We start from the raw sequence: 14,899 nt of genomic DNA on the forward strand, positions 1-14,899 counted from the left end.
CTTTTTCGGAGCAACTTTTTTTTAAAGTTAAGTTTAAATATATTTTAACATTTCAACTCGTGTCCAACTAATTCAAAAGTGTCTGGCAGGCGTCAGATTCCTGAGCAGCAGTCATATCGAACTCTGTAGGCAGGTTTGTTTTAGTTTTTCTTAACAGTAGTGTTTCTACCCTACACTCTGAAGTTCAACAGCCGTTTTAATTGTATTTCATTAAGGTTGTGAAAAACTATACCAATGTATTCCACAGCACATCATGCATGATGCAATCGGATTCAGCAGCACAGAGACTGGGAAAAACTACACCATGGAGTGGTATGAATTGTTCCAGCTGGGAAACTGCACCTTTCCTCACCTAAGGCCAGGTGTCAGTGCCCCCTTCTGGTGTAATCAAGGTGCTGCATGCTTCTTTGAGGGGATAGATGATATGCATTGGAAACAGAATGGAACTTTGGAGAAAGTGGGTGAAATCACAGGTTGGTTTTATAATTCTTTATACCTATACCAAACCCATGTTGCGCATGAATGTAGAATTGCACATAAAGAGTTGAAGTCAGAAGTTTGCATATACCTTGGTTAAATACATTGAAACTCCTAAATATGTTGATAATCCAAACCTTTCATTTATATACACTATATCCCCTCTGTTACTACTTTTTTTATCAAGTCACATTCTAGGAGGTTAAAGGAGGTTCAAGTCCCATTATCAGAGGTATTCCGTGACTAACTTTAGTTTGTCGCTAGGGTAGCCTTACACAAAACATTCTGCAGGAGGTTTGTCCCATTTCTCTAGCAGAACTTGTGCAACTGAATCAGGTTTGCAGACTTCCTTGCATGAACTTGCTTTTTCAGTTCATCCTATACATTTTCTATTGGTTCAGGGGGGGGTTGTTACTATGATTGCTAAGGTGACATGTGCAGTGGGTAAACCTAAGTCAGATAACTTGACATCACGGGCGTTGTAGAGGGATGAAAGGTCCTTTTTCCAAAGTCCAAAATGGTTTAGTCCAGCTGCATGGCCAAGATTCATAACTAAATTAATTTTGTTTATGATAGTTGAGCTAGAGCTGCAGCGCAAATTGTAGTGCTGCTAGTGTAATATGTCTCTATATCGGGTACATCAGAAAAGAAAGGATAGACAGGAGAAATGGAGAAAGCAAGGGAAAACAGCTGTTGACAAACTTCTTTCCAAAGAAAGGTGAGCACAAACTAGTGTTGCATGGTGCACCGATACTACATTTATTTATTTACGATACATTATTCATTCACAAAGAAAATTTGTGTGCTTAAAGGTTGGATGTTTCCTAATTTGTTTTAATTAAATGGGAACTATGCAGTTTTTTTTAGCTTAAAGGGACACCAGGCAACGTTTATGTGTTAATTAATCATCTTCGTAAGTCGGTAAATGACTCATTACATGGCGAATGAAGACTCTCGCCCGCCCCTACTGCCTGTAGGAAGAATATCCTGCTTGCAAGTTCGGTGTATCGTACCCGCCGACCTTCAGTCTCACAAAGTCTCAGACATCGCGAGAAGCAGGATCAGTTTACATCCTGCATCCCCAGCACAGAGGCAGGCTAACGAAACGCTAGCGATCGTTGCAAACGTGTGTATAATGGCAGAGCCGGCGAAGAAGCAGTGAAAACCCTTGACGGAAGATGCAAAGAAAAGGAAAAGAACTTCAGACCTAGCGAGGGCTCGCACACGTATCGACACGTACAGACGCTAGGGGTGCTTCGTAGAGAAAAAGCATCAGGCTTGCCTGGTGTCCCTTTAATTTACCTTAACTGAACAGCTTCGGAGTCATTGGAATGGTTATATGACTTTTTTCACCACATGATTCAGTTAGTTCATGCAAGAGAGCTTTGGTCAAACACTGACTTTGCCCAGCAGTTGCTTCCATATAGATTATTTTGGTCCCTACTAGCTACCCCACATACCATTTTAGACTGAAAAACACATCCTTCCCTTGTTTTATCCTTAATATATTTGTGCTCGTTAGGCTTTATGTAGAGAACTCAACTATAGGCAAAAACCCATAATTTCCTTTTGTTGATTACATCAATTAGACATATAGTTACTGTATTATGTAAAGCATTGTTGTGAGTCTTGAGTTACCACTACAAAATCTTTGCAATAGTCATCTCTTCTTTGGAATCTCAGGGTTCCCACGGGTCATGGGATTTCTGTAATGTCATGGAATATTTATAGAATTCCCTGGCTTTCCATGTCTGGAATAGACATCACATTTGGGTCTAGATGTAGCAGTTTAACAATTGTAATTAATAGAAATATATTTCCACACAGAATTTGTGTATATCTGGTTATTAACTTTGAGTGGTTAGCCCAACTTTATTTAGGCCTATTCAATGCCCATTTATTCATCTCCTGCTCTAAAAAAAAGTAAAAGATTCTTGAACGCTACACAGCTGCTCTGAAATCTTTGGTCGGTATATTGTACTATTTATACTATTATTTATTTATTATATAGCAGGTCATGGAAATTCAGGTTTTTTTGTCAGGGAAAGCCAGGGAAAAGTCATGGAATTTTACATTTGACTTAGTGGGAACCCTGGAATTTTCAAAACTGTGTGAATGACTGAATTGCTTTTACTTCTGATGACATGTAATGGTTTTTTTACATTGTCAGGTGACCAGTTCAATGACATGGCTCGTTGGGTCCAAGAGGACAATGAGACTGGGATTTACTATGAAACCTGGACTGCACGTTCTGACCCAAGTGTGAATGCAACTGTATGGTTTGAATCCTATGACTGCTCCCAGTTTGTGCATCGAAGTTATCGAAAGCTATCCGAGTTGGGTGCTAAGCTCACAAGCAAAACGCAAACAAACTATACTAAGATCTACTTGTACAGTGGAGAGCCCACCTACTTGGGAGATGACGATACCATCTTTGGTCAAGCCTCCATGAAATCTCTGGCTTGGGACATAAGGAACTTCTACCATGCATTTCAGCCCCATCAGTCTATTGTGGATACCATTATTAGCATCATTTATGTCTATGAAAAGTTGATCTTGGAGAAAAGCTTCTATTTGTTCTATAACTTCCAATATTGGCACCTGCCCATGAAGCCACCATATGTTCAAATCACGTATGAGGAAATTCCTTTGCCTTGACTGAGAATCAAGTTAGAAGTGAGGTTTTACATCTTATATGTGCATATCCATGTCATTGTTTTTATTGAACGTATGCACTGTGAATATGTTTCATTAACATTTATTTCTTTGGCAGCCCCTGTATCCACCCCCACCTCAAGCCTTGTCTACGGTAATGGATATGTGCATTGTCTATGTCTAGTCAAAGAGTGTTGAAACCAGCAGCGAAGGCCTCACAATAGCTAGTCTTATCTTTGGTGTGCTGACAGAGCAATACCTAAGGTTAGCAAGCTAGTTCATATTAATTGTTCATCTTGGAATGATTTGGGAATTGTTGCCATGAAAAAAATAAATGCATTAAAATTTGCCTGTGTCCTTTTGCCAATCAACTCAAAATATGTATGTATGTGTGAAAGCATTTCTGAGAAATATCCATTTCTAATGGACAATAGACTCAAGTTTACTCACTTTACAAAGTCAGTCCAAATATTTGAATGACTATACCTACCCCTTTATATGCAGCTGATTATCAGTGCCAGAAGAAGCAAAATAGGCCTAGAGCAGGTGTCAAACATATGGCCCAGGGGCCAGATCAGGCCCGCCAGCAGGTTTCATACGGCCCCCCATGTTTAGGTACAGTAGGAAGGGAAAATTAGAAAAAAAGATTCACCTCTAGTTGTCTTCAATGAGCAACATCTCTATGATATGATACATTGATTAAACCTAGCACTACAAACCATCCTCAGGAAGGAAGAAGCTGAGAAACTAACATGGAAGTAGGGCATTTCAAGAGAGAAATGGCAGTATATGACATTATTTGTACTTGTTTGCTCATAAGTGATATCTCAAATAACACTCTGATACCCATGCAGAAAAATGTTAATTTCCATGACAATGACAGGCCCCCACAAGGTCTCATTCCAACAAATCCAGCCCACTACCTAATATGAGTTTGACACCACTTTAAACATGGTGCACCTTTCAGGGTATTCATTCTTCCTCATCCAAACAGACTACTGTTGTATATAAACAAAACAGAATACTGAACTAAAACCATATAAATGAGTGACAATAGGGTTGGCAGTTAATTCTGTGGAGCGACGGAACAAAACTAGAACTTTTTGGGCCTCCTGACCAGTGATTATGTCTGGAGGATGAAGAATGAAGAAAACACCATTTGCCCTCAATTTCTATCTATCAACAAAAGAAGCAAAATATTTTTTAAATTAACTTTTAAAATGATAACCCAATGGTATTATGTAAACTATCTGTGATGTTTTATGAGCAAATAAAAAATAGCAAATATAATACATAGGTACATGGAATAAAGTTCTTAATTAAAAAAACTAAAAAAACATGGAGGTCTGATTGGAGTGAACCAATAAGACAACAGAATTAACATTAGAATGCAAACAAATATTCACAAAAATGCATTACTGTTTATTGCAACACCCCCAGAGGCCAAATATTGCAAAATTCCTTACAATGGACCTTATGCACGGAAGGCTCTTTAGCCTGCTCATTTATCTTCGGTGGAGCCAGGTGTGTTGTAGCTGCCTTTATCGTTAATGTAATTAGTGTCTACACGGGCCCAGTTGGGTGTTGCACCTAGTGAATCAGCATGTTGCAATGTATAAGGATTTATGTGTGTGTTAAAATTGTTATTGTCCCAAACAAGATATTGACGCTCCACCGGAAATAAATGAGCTGGCTAAAGAGCCTTCCGTGCATAAGGTCAATTGGGTTCCAACTCCATGTACCAAGTTAAAGAAGCCCTATGCAACAATTTTAGCAAAGGTAGCAGGTTGACAGTCGTTCTGATGGTTCTACAACACTTTTTGGGTCGTTTGGTGGGTGCTTCGTCTCCCTCTAGTGCTTCTCCGCGGAAAAAACGAATATGCAACTTTATGGTCGCGGTCCGAACACATCCGGATGTAACTCGGCGGAAGTGTCCAATCGCGCCTCGAAAATTTAGTCAGATTGTAGTTTCTAAGAAGACTGCAAAACGGACTCCGACTTGGCTTTGTTGCTGTTGAAATTGTAAGTAGCCTACCCTTGGGTGAACTTCGTTTTTGTAATGTGATTTGATAGTCTCTTGAACGATGTGTTTGCTCGACCGTGTTATTGTGAGCCCTATGTTTTAGCTTGGTTTATTGATGGCTAGCTCGCTAGCTAGTGGTGGTTTAGCGTAGCACTCACTTGCTACCGAAGCTGCAGGGGGAGCTATGTCGTGAAAAATGCGAGCCCAAATCAGGCGAAAACCCAGAAACAGCGAAGGAATAACCAGACCTGCATAGGGCTTCTTTAAGATTTGATTCATCAAAGTTTTGCTGAGACATACACTTGCTTCTTGTTTGGCGGTTTTGATCGGCTGTATTGGGTGCAATTGTAAATCAAAATGGCAATTAGTAACTTTTGTGAGGCTTGGGCTGAAGATCATTTGTGCAAAATGTTGAGAAGAATGAACAAAATCTGTGACCAGTCAAGACTCAACCTTTTTTAATTAGATCCGATATGGCGAAAATTTACGTCATTGAGAGCACTGAACTTGTTGAGTTTGACCCAAGGAATCCAACAGTGCACCGTTTTTGAAAATCAGGCTTATGGTTCAAAAGTTACGTGCATAGATGCAACTCTAACTTTGACTTATTAGTGGCACTAGAGATCTTGAGCAGACATGAAACATGCTGAAATGAGTCAGAGGACTGTCCCCAATCCGTGTGCCAAATTTCACAATTTTTCACCATAGGGTTCTATAGGTTGCCATATGGGTTCATATGGCTTGCCAGAGACTCCCATCACGGAAGAAAGAAGCTTCACTGCTAGTCCCCCAATAAATAAATACAGAATCAAATGAACAAACAAACACTCTTTGAATATTCCATCATGCTTCATTCCAATCAAACAAGAGCATACAAAATGCATATGACTGCATTCACTTTTTACCTTTTGGATACTTGAATATATTGCTATTGAATCTGATGATATCAATTGAACTTCTATGAGGCATTTCAACACTAATTTCTTTTAGTCTGTAGTCTTGGGGGGGGGGGGGGGGGGTGTTGAAATAGTTTTAGCTATTTATTTTTAAACACATACAAACACACACATCGTGTGACAACCATAGTGCAATGTGGGCTAAATGTGGGAATTTATGACATTTTAATCTCATCCTGAGGGTAAGGCTTGAAGGATGACATAAAAAATCCAGAGTACAGGAAGGATCAAGTCTTAAGAATTGTGTCTTAAAGGGAGAGCTTGTAGGTGCATTATTTAAAAAAAAAAAAAAAAAAGGTTTCTGACAATGGGCAATCTGAAGTCTGGTAAATCATGCCAAAGTCTTGTCTGACCCTGGGAGCTTACATTTTGGGCCGAGTTTTTTTGGTGACTTGTAGAGAAACCTTCACCTAACATTACTGGAATTACATGTCTAACAGAGTATGATTTGTGTAAGGTCATCAAATTTGCTGTGTGTTGAGATTTTTCCCCCTTTTTTTTTGGACGTCTGCCCTGTTTCAAAAATTCAACTTTAAAGTTCAATGATTTCACAAATGACCATACGGCTTCAAGAAAAGAAATCAGCTTAGTTAATTGCTGGTAGAAGTTTGTGGTGAATCATCGTGGCAGTTCCAGGAGAATTACACTCCAAATTAGTCTTTTATTGTCTTGTTGATTTTCATGGCATCACTGTATTAACCCATATAAACATCACACATGTTCATCACATGGTGTTATTGTTGTGGAGGTGTGATTAAGGTTTAATTTAAAAGCCACTGGGTTATGAAACCCCATCTGTGCAGTCTGCCATAACTGTAAGTCCAAACATAATATTAATAATTGTTTTATATAGGTTTTCCCTTTATTTGAGTGTAGGAAGGAGTCCATAATGAATATGTATTGTGACTGTGAGAATAAGTATAAGAATCAGTTGTCTATTGTATAGCATAGCCACATGGTACTCTCTTGCTTTAGAGAATGCTGTGGTTGTCTTTGCTGCCTCAGTGGCTCTGATTTTAGTGAGACTGGCTTCTTGGCCTCTGATGGTTTTTGGACCTCAGCTGCCCAACTCAAAGTAGCCAAGGACACTGTTGTTAGGACTGTCATCAGTATCTAGTCGCCTCCAGAAAGACGCTGGCTTCTTATGTAGTTCCCGTTGCACACAACGTGGACATGACTGCCCTCGTAGACAGCACTCAGCATGGAAGACAGCACCACAGCCCTCACACCTACAAACACACAGAATCATATTTTACAGGTACCAAAGTTAGAACTGTCAGGAAGGCTCTATACTTACTGTGCAAGCACTAAGGATGGGAATGGATTTCATCAATACTGATGCCATTATTGATTCTGCTAATAACATGTATGATCACATTTCTCAGAGGGGAAAAAAGTAGGCCTACAGTAGTCTGAACAGTCTTCCTAATAAAATCTGAACTTAATTATTGTTCAGTAACATAAAATGGATCATCAAATATTATTGAGCTGTACAGTCTGTGTGGGCAACCCGCTTTGATTTTGCAAACCTGTGTAGGCCTACTTTTTTCCACACATTAGGAATTGATAGAGTTGTATTGATAAGCAAAATCAATAATAACATTAGTGCTGTTAGAATCTTGTCAATCCTTATCTCAATGACTAAAAAATATTGAGTTAAAAAATGACAAACTTTCTATTATGCATCTCCTACACACTGACTTGCGATTTACGTGCTCAACACTTCTCTCTACATTCTAAATGTACTTTATTTAGGAGAATTGTAATAAATATAATAATAATACATTTAAAGCGCCTTTCAAGTCACTCAAGGACATTGTACAATAAGACAAGAGGACATAGACATAAGAGTAGCATAATATTAGCATAAAAGCATCAAACAGAGACAGTATACAAGAGAACATAGACATAAAAGCAATATACAGGCACAGTACACTTAGTAAAACACACTATACATTCAGCAGGAGACCAACATTGCCAACAAAAGTAGAATAAAATAAAATAAAACAGTAATAGAGGAGCGAGTGGGATGGAGGAGGCATGGTTATAAGTAGGAAGGAAAAGCAAGAGTGAAAAGGTGAGTTAACATGGATTTAAAGGTGGACAGGGAAGTGCTTTGACATAGTGCAAGTGGGAGGGAGTTCCAGAGTTTGGGGCCAGCCATGCTAAAGGCCCTGTCACCCATGTAACGGAGATGTGCAGTGGGGGTGGATAGCAGTGGAGCGTAAGGTGCGGGTTGGTTGGTAAGGGGTCAGGAGGCTTGAAAGATAAGAGGGTGCAAGATTATGTTGTGCTTTGAAGACAAGAAGGAGCACACTGTAGCTTACTGGTAGCTTCGTTGTCCTGCACCACATACAATGAAACTGAAATATCTAGCTTTAGATAACAATTTATTAGTATGTAGGGCCTCCTTTTGCAATACTGCATCAACTTATCTTGGGAATGAGAGATAAAAGTCCTGCATGGTGGCCAGAGGGATTTTGGACCGTTCCTAAACAGTGGCCAGAGGCCTCATTTATATATATAAAAAAACACCATAGATTTAAACATAAAACACTGCATATGCCCAAAACTTACAATGTACATACACACAAAAATATTTGTATTCATAAAACCCTGCGGTACACACCTTTATGCAGGCGGCTGCTTCTAAATACCAACCCACGTTGGATTGTGCCTGCACAAGTGATACACTCCTCCCACTGTCGCCTTACAATAATTCATAAGCGGCCAGTGCAAAATGGTTCATGATAATCATAAAGCATAATCCAATAAATGCTTCTTATACATCTTCATAATCATCAAAGATGGAAACATAACATCAATTTGGAGAAGGAAGTCCACATGCATTAACATTAAAAGTGCAAGGGGAAATATTTTCACCAACGTGACATCTAATTATGAATATGCCACGTCTTTGCACATGTTATAAATCGCCAGAATCATGTGTAATAAAGCCAAATAATATCACATATGCTTACATAGGACAGATGTAAATTAGACATTTTAAGAGGGCAGCAGCATTGTTCACGAGTTATAGAAGTTACAAAATAATAAGAGTGCTCTATCGTGAAGTTCTAATCTTTCTAAGCAAACTTTGTGACAATACTCACAACATTACTGGCATACATTGCTCTAAGGAACATAACATGATGACAAACTTTAGAATACATGTAAATAATTAAGGCTATTCAAACTGGTTTTTAAATGCATTTTCAGAGACCACTAGCTGGCTTATAGTTGGCTAGTAACTCCATAGCTCCATAGCTATAGTAGGCAAACAACATCAAGGGGGCAGGCGAACGTTCGGAGAGCGTAGACACTATGGCGGATCTTAGGCTAAATAGTAGACCAGTTCCACCTAGCCATCCCATTGAACCCCATACAATTTGGCGCCACTTTGACATCAAATAACGTTACAGCTGAAGCGTTTTAAGCCTTTATATGAACTTTTTCTATTTTCGGAGTAATACAACATTGTGTGATTGGCGTCATAACCTCGTAACTGACTTACCGGCTGAATAATAAACTTTTTTCCAAAATCAATGCTAACGTGACGTAATTTACGTAATGAGCATGCGACCATGAAAGCATTGCACAGGAGCAAAATAACCGTATTCTCTGGATAAGAATGAAAGCATCGGACCACAACATTTCAGAGAAGTTTAAGACAGTAGGCTATGAATGTGGCGAGTGTTGTTTATATGAAATCACATTTATCTACGAACAACTAGGACATTTAAGAAAAGTAAATGTAGACGTGGTGGTAACGAAGTAAGGGGCTACATACCCAATCTCTCGCTGCAGCTATCACAAGAGTTACACGAGTCAGACTACGTGCCTACGCATTTACGTCCCCTGAGCCTGCGCAGAAAGCCTTGTCGACCAATAGGAAACGGTTTAAATTTGCTTCACCCATCTCGACTGACGTCTACGTGATGACTCTGTCCATATGTTTTACTGTCTATGAACAACATCAGTGTCCAAACATGTCGCCTTAGCAAGATAGTTTGATTAGGAAAATAGCCTACATTTTCAGAGACCACATCCCTCCTAAAAGTAGGCTAGTAAAGTTAGCCCATTCATTTGCTTTGTTTATTAGCATTAACATTGATAATCGTGATTTTTATGCTAACACATCTAAAGCATATTTAACCCTTAAATTTCGACTCCATGCATTAATAATAGTAAAAGGCATAACAGTGGCATTAACTTTACCAGATATCAATAAGTATTTTTTCCTACCAGTTTGCTGTTTTAGTTGACAACTGCTCTGAACTCTTGCCAATTCCAGTTACAGTTCCTGCTCGTTCTATCGTCTAGCTTCAGGGGCAAACCTTTGATGCTCAAACCTTCGATGCTCTAGAGTAGGGATGTCATGATTAGAGATTTTGGTGGTACGATAATTGTCTGAAGGATAATCATGATTTTACGATTATTACGATTGTTTTGCGTGAATATTTTTCACAACAATACTAATGTATAAAATCAAACAAACACATTCTTTAGAGGTTTTGATCTTTAAAGGTTATTTATTGCTGTTTTTTCACAGTAAGACACTGCATAGTAGTAATAATAAAATAATCACTCTGCTTTGTAAACTATATCCGCATTTCCCTTTTGGATAATTTAACACTAGTGTTCTAGTATTTTCAGTTTGTGCATTCAACATTTGTTTTGGATGTAGATAATGGAAACATGAAATAGGCTAGATCAGGGCCGGCGGAAGGCATGGCACCCTTCGCTAAGTCCCGCCCTTCTTAGTTACTGTTGCTATGCCTGACAAGCTTTAGCACCCTGCACGTCTATTACATAGGGGGAGAACCGGGACTTTTCAATGAAATGTAATTTACAAAGACATCGTACCACACTGAAAGCTAATATTTTGTCACTAGCAACCTACATCTGTCCTCTGTCAAATACAGTTGGAATTTCATCTCTGAACAAAACCGTTCATGAGTTATTTAAGCAGAAGTCGAATGCGCTTTTGTTTCATTCGACTCTCCTGGCCAGAATGAATGGAACAGGCATGGGGGACGAAAGAAACATATAATTTAAGATGTACTTCCCACAACTTCAATATCATGATGACAGATCATGAATGGTACTTCAAATAGGTGTTATTTTTAATAGATTGCTGATGGGCTATACATCTTGGTGAACGTCTGTTAACAACTTCTTGCCGTTATCGTGAAGCGTGTATCTCGCGGTTATGGAAATATCATGCAATATGCCATTTTTTATAGTTAGAACAATATGTGTTCGCAATTATATTATGTTTCTATAGTGTAACATGTTATTTTACTGTGTCTTTACGTGGGTTAGGGCACCACACATCCAAATAAGTGCCCTTCATGACCCACAGGCCTTCAGTCTCCACAGGTTAACATGGCAAAACTCAAAAAGCTTGTCAGACCTCCCGTGTCTAGTGACGGGTTGCTAAGCCACGATTGGCCTGTGGCGGTTTTTGGGTGTGGCTTAGCGAAGGGTGAAATGCAGCGAGCTTAGCTATAGAGTGCGCAAGTGACGCCACTTCCACTTGCCTCCATGGGACCTATCTTTCAAAAAAATTTGAACGCCAGTCTATGGCGAAAAAGAAATTATTTTCTGGTCCCGGTTGAGTGTGCCAGTGACTTCCGTTTTACTTCCGCTACAAGGGACCTGTCTTTCAAAAAAATTGTTTCAAAAAAATTGTTATCTCTCCATTAACGGGAGTTAATGGAGAGATAACAATTATTTTTTGGTCCCATTTGAATTGTGCCACGAATTTCACATATGATGTGTGTGAATTTAAAAGATAATTTTTCACGTCAAGAAAGTACTGTTGTTCGATAGACTTCAAAAGTTATGTTGGTTTTGTACGAATCCGCTCAGTGGACTACATCTCTCGTCTCGAACGATGTACGTCACCAACGTAATGAAACGATAAGATTAGAAGCTAGCTGATAGCTGTTATGCTAGTTAACGTTGCATCTTGCTGCCTGCTATGTCACTTAACAGTATCTAAGGTACAGTCTAGGTAAGAATATTTAGTAATATTTAGATTTAAAATAATCTATTACCCTTAAGCATATCATTAATGTGATGTGTAGGTTTAATTGAGTGCACATTTGTGGTGTCTAGGTCTAATTGAGTGCCTGTCACTGTAAGAAATATGTGAAAGTAATTAGCCTTCAGTCGAACAGTTTTAGGCTAGTGAAAAATAGTTACGCATAGTACGTAAGGATATGTGGATGCAATTCATTGTGTTCTTTTTGTCATTAGATAAAATAAATGTTCAAAAAAAGTCGAAGAAAATCTTTCTGGGATCATAGAAGAGATAAGTGACTCACAATGTTCCTTTATGATTTTGGTGAGCAGTACTTAAATGACATGACGTGAGCTAGCGAGATAGTTAGCGAGTAACTCCAGATGTAAACGTTTGCCAATAGGTTGTGTAGCCCATTTCTGAAATGTCATTAAACCCAACAGTAGGCCTAAATTAACTAAATCTCATAGCCTAGGTAGGTTAGCTAAACAAACTTGACAGATGCAAGTGAGTAAATTTAAAACTTAACATTGGCCTATTATTATTTGTTGCTGGGCAGCCTCAGCACCACTTAAACTAGCAGCCATGTATCACTGTATTTGGCATGACAGCTGCTGCTTGAAAGTGTGTGAGGAGGACGCAGGCTAGGGGAGGCAAGGCAAGGCACTAGAAACACACGCCTAGGCGAGGCAAGGCACTAGAAACACATTGTACTGCAAAACAACACTGTTATTCTTAGTATCAATAAAAAATTAGGAATTGTAATATGTTTAAAATGTCAGGGTATTGCTGTGCATCGTTTTTTTTTGGGGGGGGTGGGGGGTGGCTGATCTCATTCGGAACGGAAAGGTGGTGTAGGAGAGCTTTCACGATTTATTAACTGTGACGTTTCACACTGTGGTTAATAGTAAAACCGGTTTACCGTGACATCCCTACTCTAGAGTAAACAACCTTTTTTATCGATAGTTTCCCTCTTCAGTGAGTGATTACCAGCTCGTTCTCATAACAGAGATGGCTGATTATTGTCCCTAGGTTCCTATTTATATTCATGAGTATGGAAATTAAGTTAAACTCTGGCGACAACTGCTTGTCTATTACATGGCCCAGAATGCCTTGCATGTCTTTACAACAAAACAGCACAATAATACATAATTTCTTGTAAATGAATTTGCATACATTTTAAATAATACTCTCCCATCATGACATTAAACAATAATCATAAGTTAGATTTGAACACCATGGATGTGAAAATTACTGTAATATGTCAGCTATATATAGCTAATGATCTCCTTGTTCTTTCAGTTCGTAAGTCCATACTATCCCATAGCAGAACACTACATTGATGAGCGTGGCAAGGCTGGGTAGAAACTGTGTACACTTGGAATGAGTCACGTCAGGAATAGTTGAGATGATGGTCATTTAAAATAGCTGTGTGGGATTTGTCAAAAGATTTTAGAATGTTTTTGTTTTTAGATCTTGTGCACTCACATTGGAGTCTCGAGTTCATGTACAAAGTTTGGTTTCGATGCGTGAAAGCGTTCCTGAGATAATACCCTACTTCCTGTTTCGCGGCTAAACCGGCGATTTAGTTTGGCTGTGACAGCCAAACGCTTCCGAAAATCAAAAATCCTTCTAGTAACTTTTGTGAGGCTTGGTCCAAGGATCATGTACGTCAAGTTTGATGAAGATCGGACCAAATTTGTGACCTGTGAAACTTTGGTTTCACTTTCTATTAAATCCAATATGGCGGAAGAACGACATGGGTCAGTGACGCCATCTTCTCAAGCAACGTATTAGAGTTGGAACGGTGTCAATATCTCAAAAGGCCTAGGGGCAGGAGCTGGCCAAAAAAGTGGGCTGAAAGGAATAATAATACAAATGTGTGCTTGCGTGACTGATAACAATATGCTGCTTTCAGCAAGCACACTTAATAATAATAATAATACACAATTGTTATGTAATACATAAAATACAGCACACATTTGCCTAAAAATTACTGATTAAATTGGTGTTATAGAAATGTAGCAATGTCATCTCTCTTTTGCTCTGCTGTAATCCTCTGTGTTCCCCTAGTTAAATCTTCAGCAGGAGGAGATTCATCTGTGCACTGTCCACACTGACAGTTTCATCTTCTCCCTCAAAGGTCAAAATTAAATTGTGTAAGACACAGGTGCTGGCTATCACTTTGGGGATTGTTTCCAGAAGAACCATGTCGAGATATGCAAATAGAGACGACTGCACTTTCAGGATTCCAAATGCACGTTCAATGTGGACTCTTGTCGAACTATGCACATTGTTATATCGCTTTTGATGCTCATTTAGATGTCCATTGTCCCTAGGGACAAGCAGGTTGGTATCTTAAAGGTAGGCTGAATCACAGAGTAAATGGTATTGGGGAGGGAGAGGTCGTGCAGTCAACATAGCTTTTAAGTCACTGTTTCTGTAGACACGTGAATCATGTACTGACCCTGCATTGCCTGTGTGGATGTATGTAAACTCTTGGCTCCTGTGTGCTGCTTGTAATTGAAAGTTTGCATAGAACTTCCTGTTAATGTAGGAATCTCTGTATGTTGATGGACCTTTAATGGGTATGTGGGTGCCATCAATACACCCTATCACACCCAGGAAACCTCCTTTTCTGTCAAACTTCTCTGCAAGAACAGGGTTCTGATCAGGTGATGGCCAGCAGATATATAGCGGAGCTAATGTGGTCAGAACCCCAACCTCCAGAATGAAATAATGGTGCAAACTGCCCTTGCT

At 39.1% G+C, this 14,899-nt stretch overlaps 3 protein-coding genes across 5 annotated transcripts in view; 2 read left to right on the forward strand and 1 right to left on the reverse strand.

The window, feature by feature from the left end:
* cln5 (CLN5 lysosomal BMP synthase) overlaps positions 1-3,480 on the forward strand; it is a 37,444-nt gene extending 33,964 nt beyond the window's left edge. For 2 of the 3 annotated variants that reach the window (XM_076264202.1, XM_076264204.1), the window contains 2 exons: positions 248-473; positions 2,648-3,480. In XM_076264202.1, coding sequence (XP_076120317.1) covers positions 248-473; positions 2,648-3,135 — 714 coding nt within the window. In that variant the 3' untranslated portion in view covers positions 3,136-3,480. The remainder of the gene's footprint in view (positions 1-247; positions 474-2,647) is intronic. The other variant, XM_076264203.1, reaches the window with a different exon arrangement.
* vwa8 (von Willebrand factor A domain containing 8) overlaps positions 1-14,899 on the forward strand; it is an 833,026-nt gene that overhangs the window by 377,774 nt on the left and 440,353 nt on the right. The gene's annotated exons all lie outside the window — the stretch shown is intronic.
* Positions 6,753-14,899, reverse strand: part of plekhm3 (pleckstrin homology domain containing, family M, member 3) — a 63,630-nt gene continuing 55,483 nt past the window's right edge. Inside the window, exon 8 of the mRNA XM_076264213.1 lies at positions 6,753-7,340. Within this exon, the coding sequence (XP_076120328.1) occupies positions 7,169-7,340 (172 nt within the window). The 3' untranslated portion in view covers positions 6,753-7,168. The remainder of the gene's footprint in view (positions 7,341-14,899) is intronic.

The sequence above is a fragment of the Alosa pseudoharengus genome, unplaced genomic scaffold (assembly GCF_046254945.1).
Source record: "Alosa pseudoharengus isolate Yale_2024_CS ecotype anadromous, Long Island Sound unplaced genomic scaffold, YU_APseudo_1.1 YU_APseudo_1.1_scf_3, whole genome shotgun sequence".
Classification (NCBI taxonomy): domain Eukaryota; kingdom Metazoa; phylum Chordata; class Actinopteri; order Clupeiformes; family Clupeidae; genus Alosa; species Alosa pseudoharengus.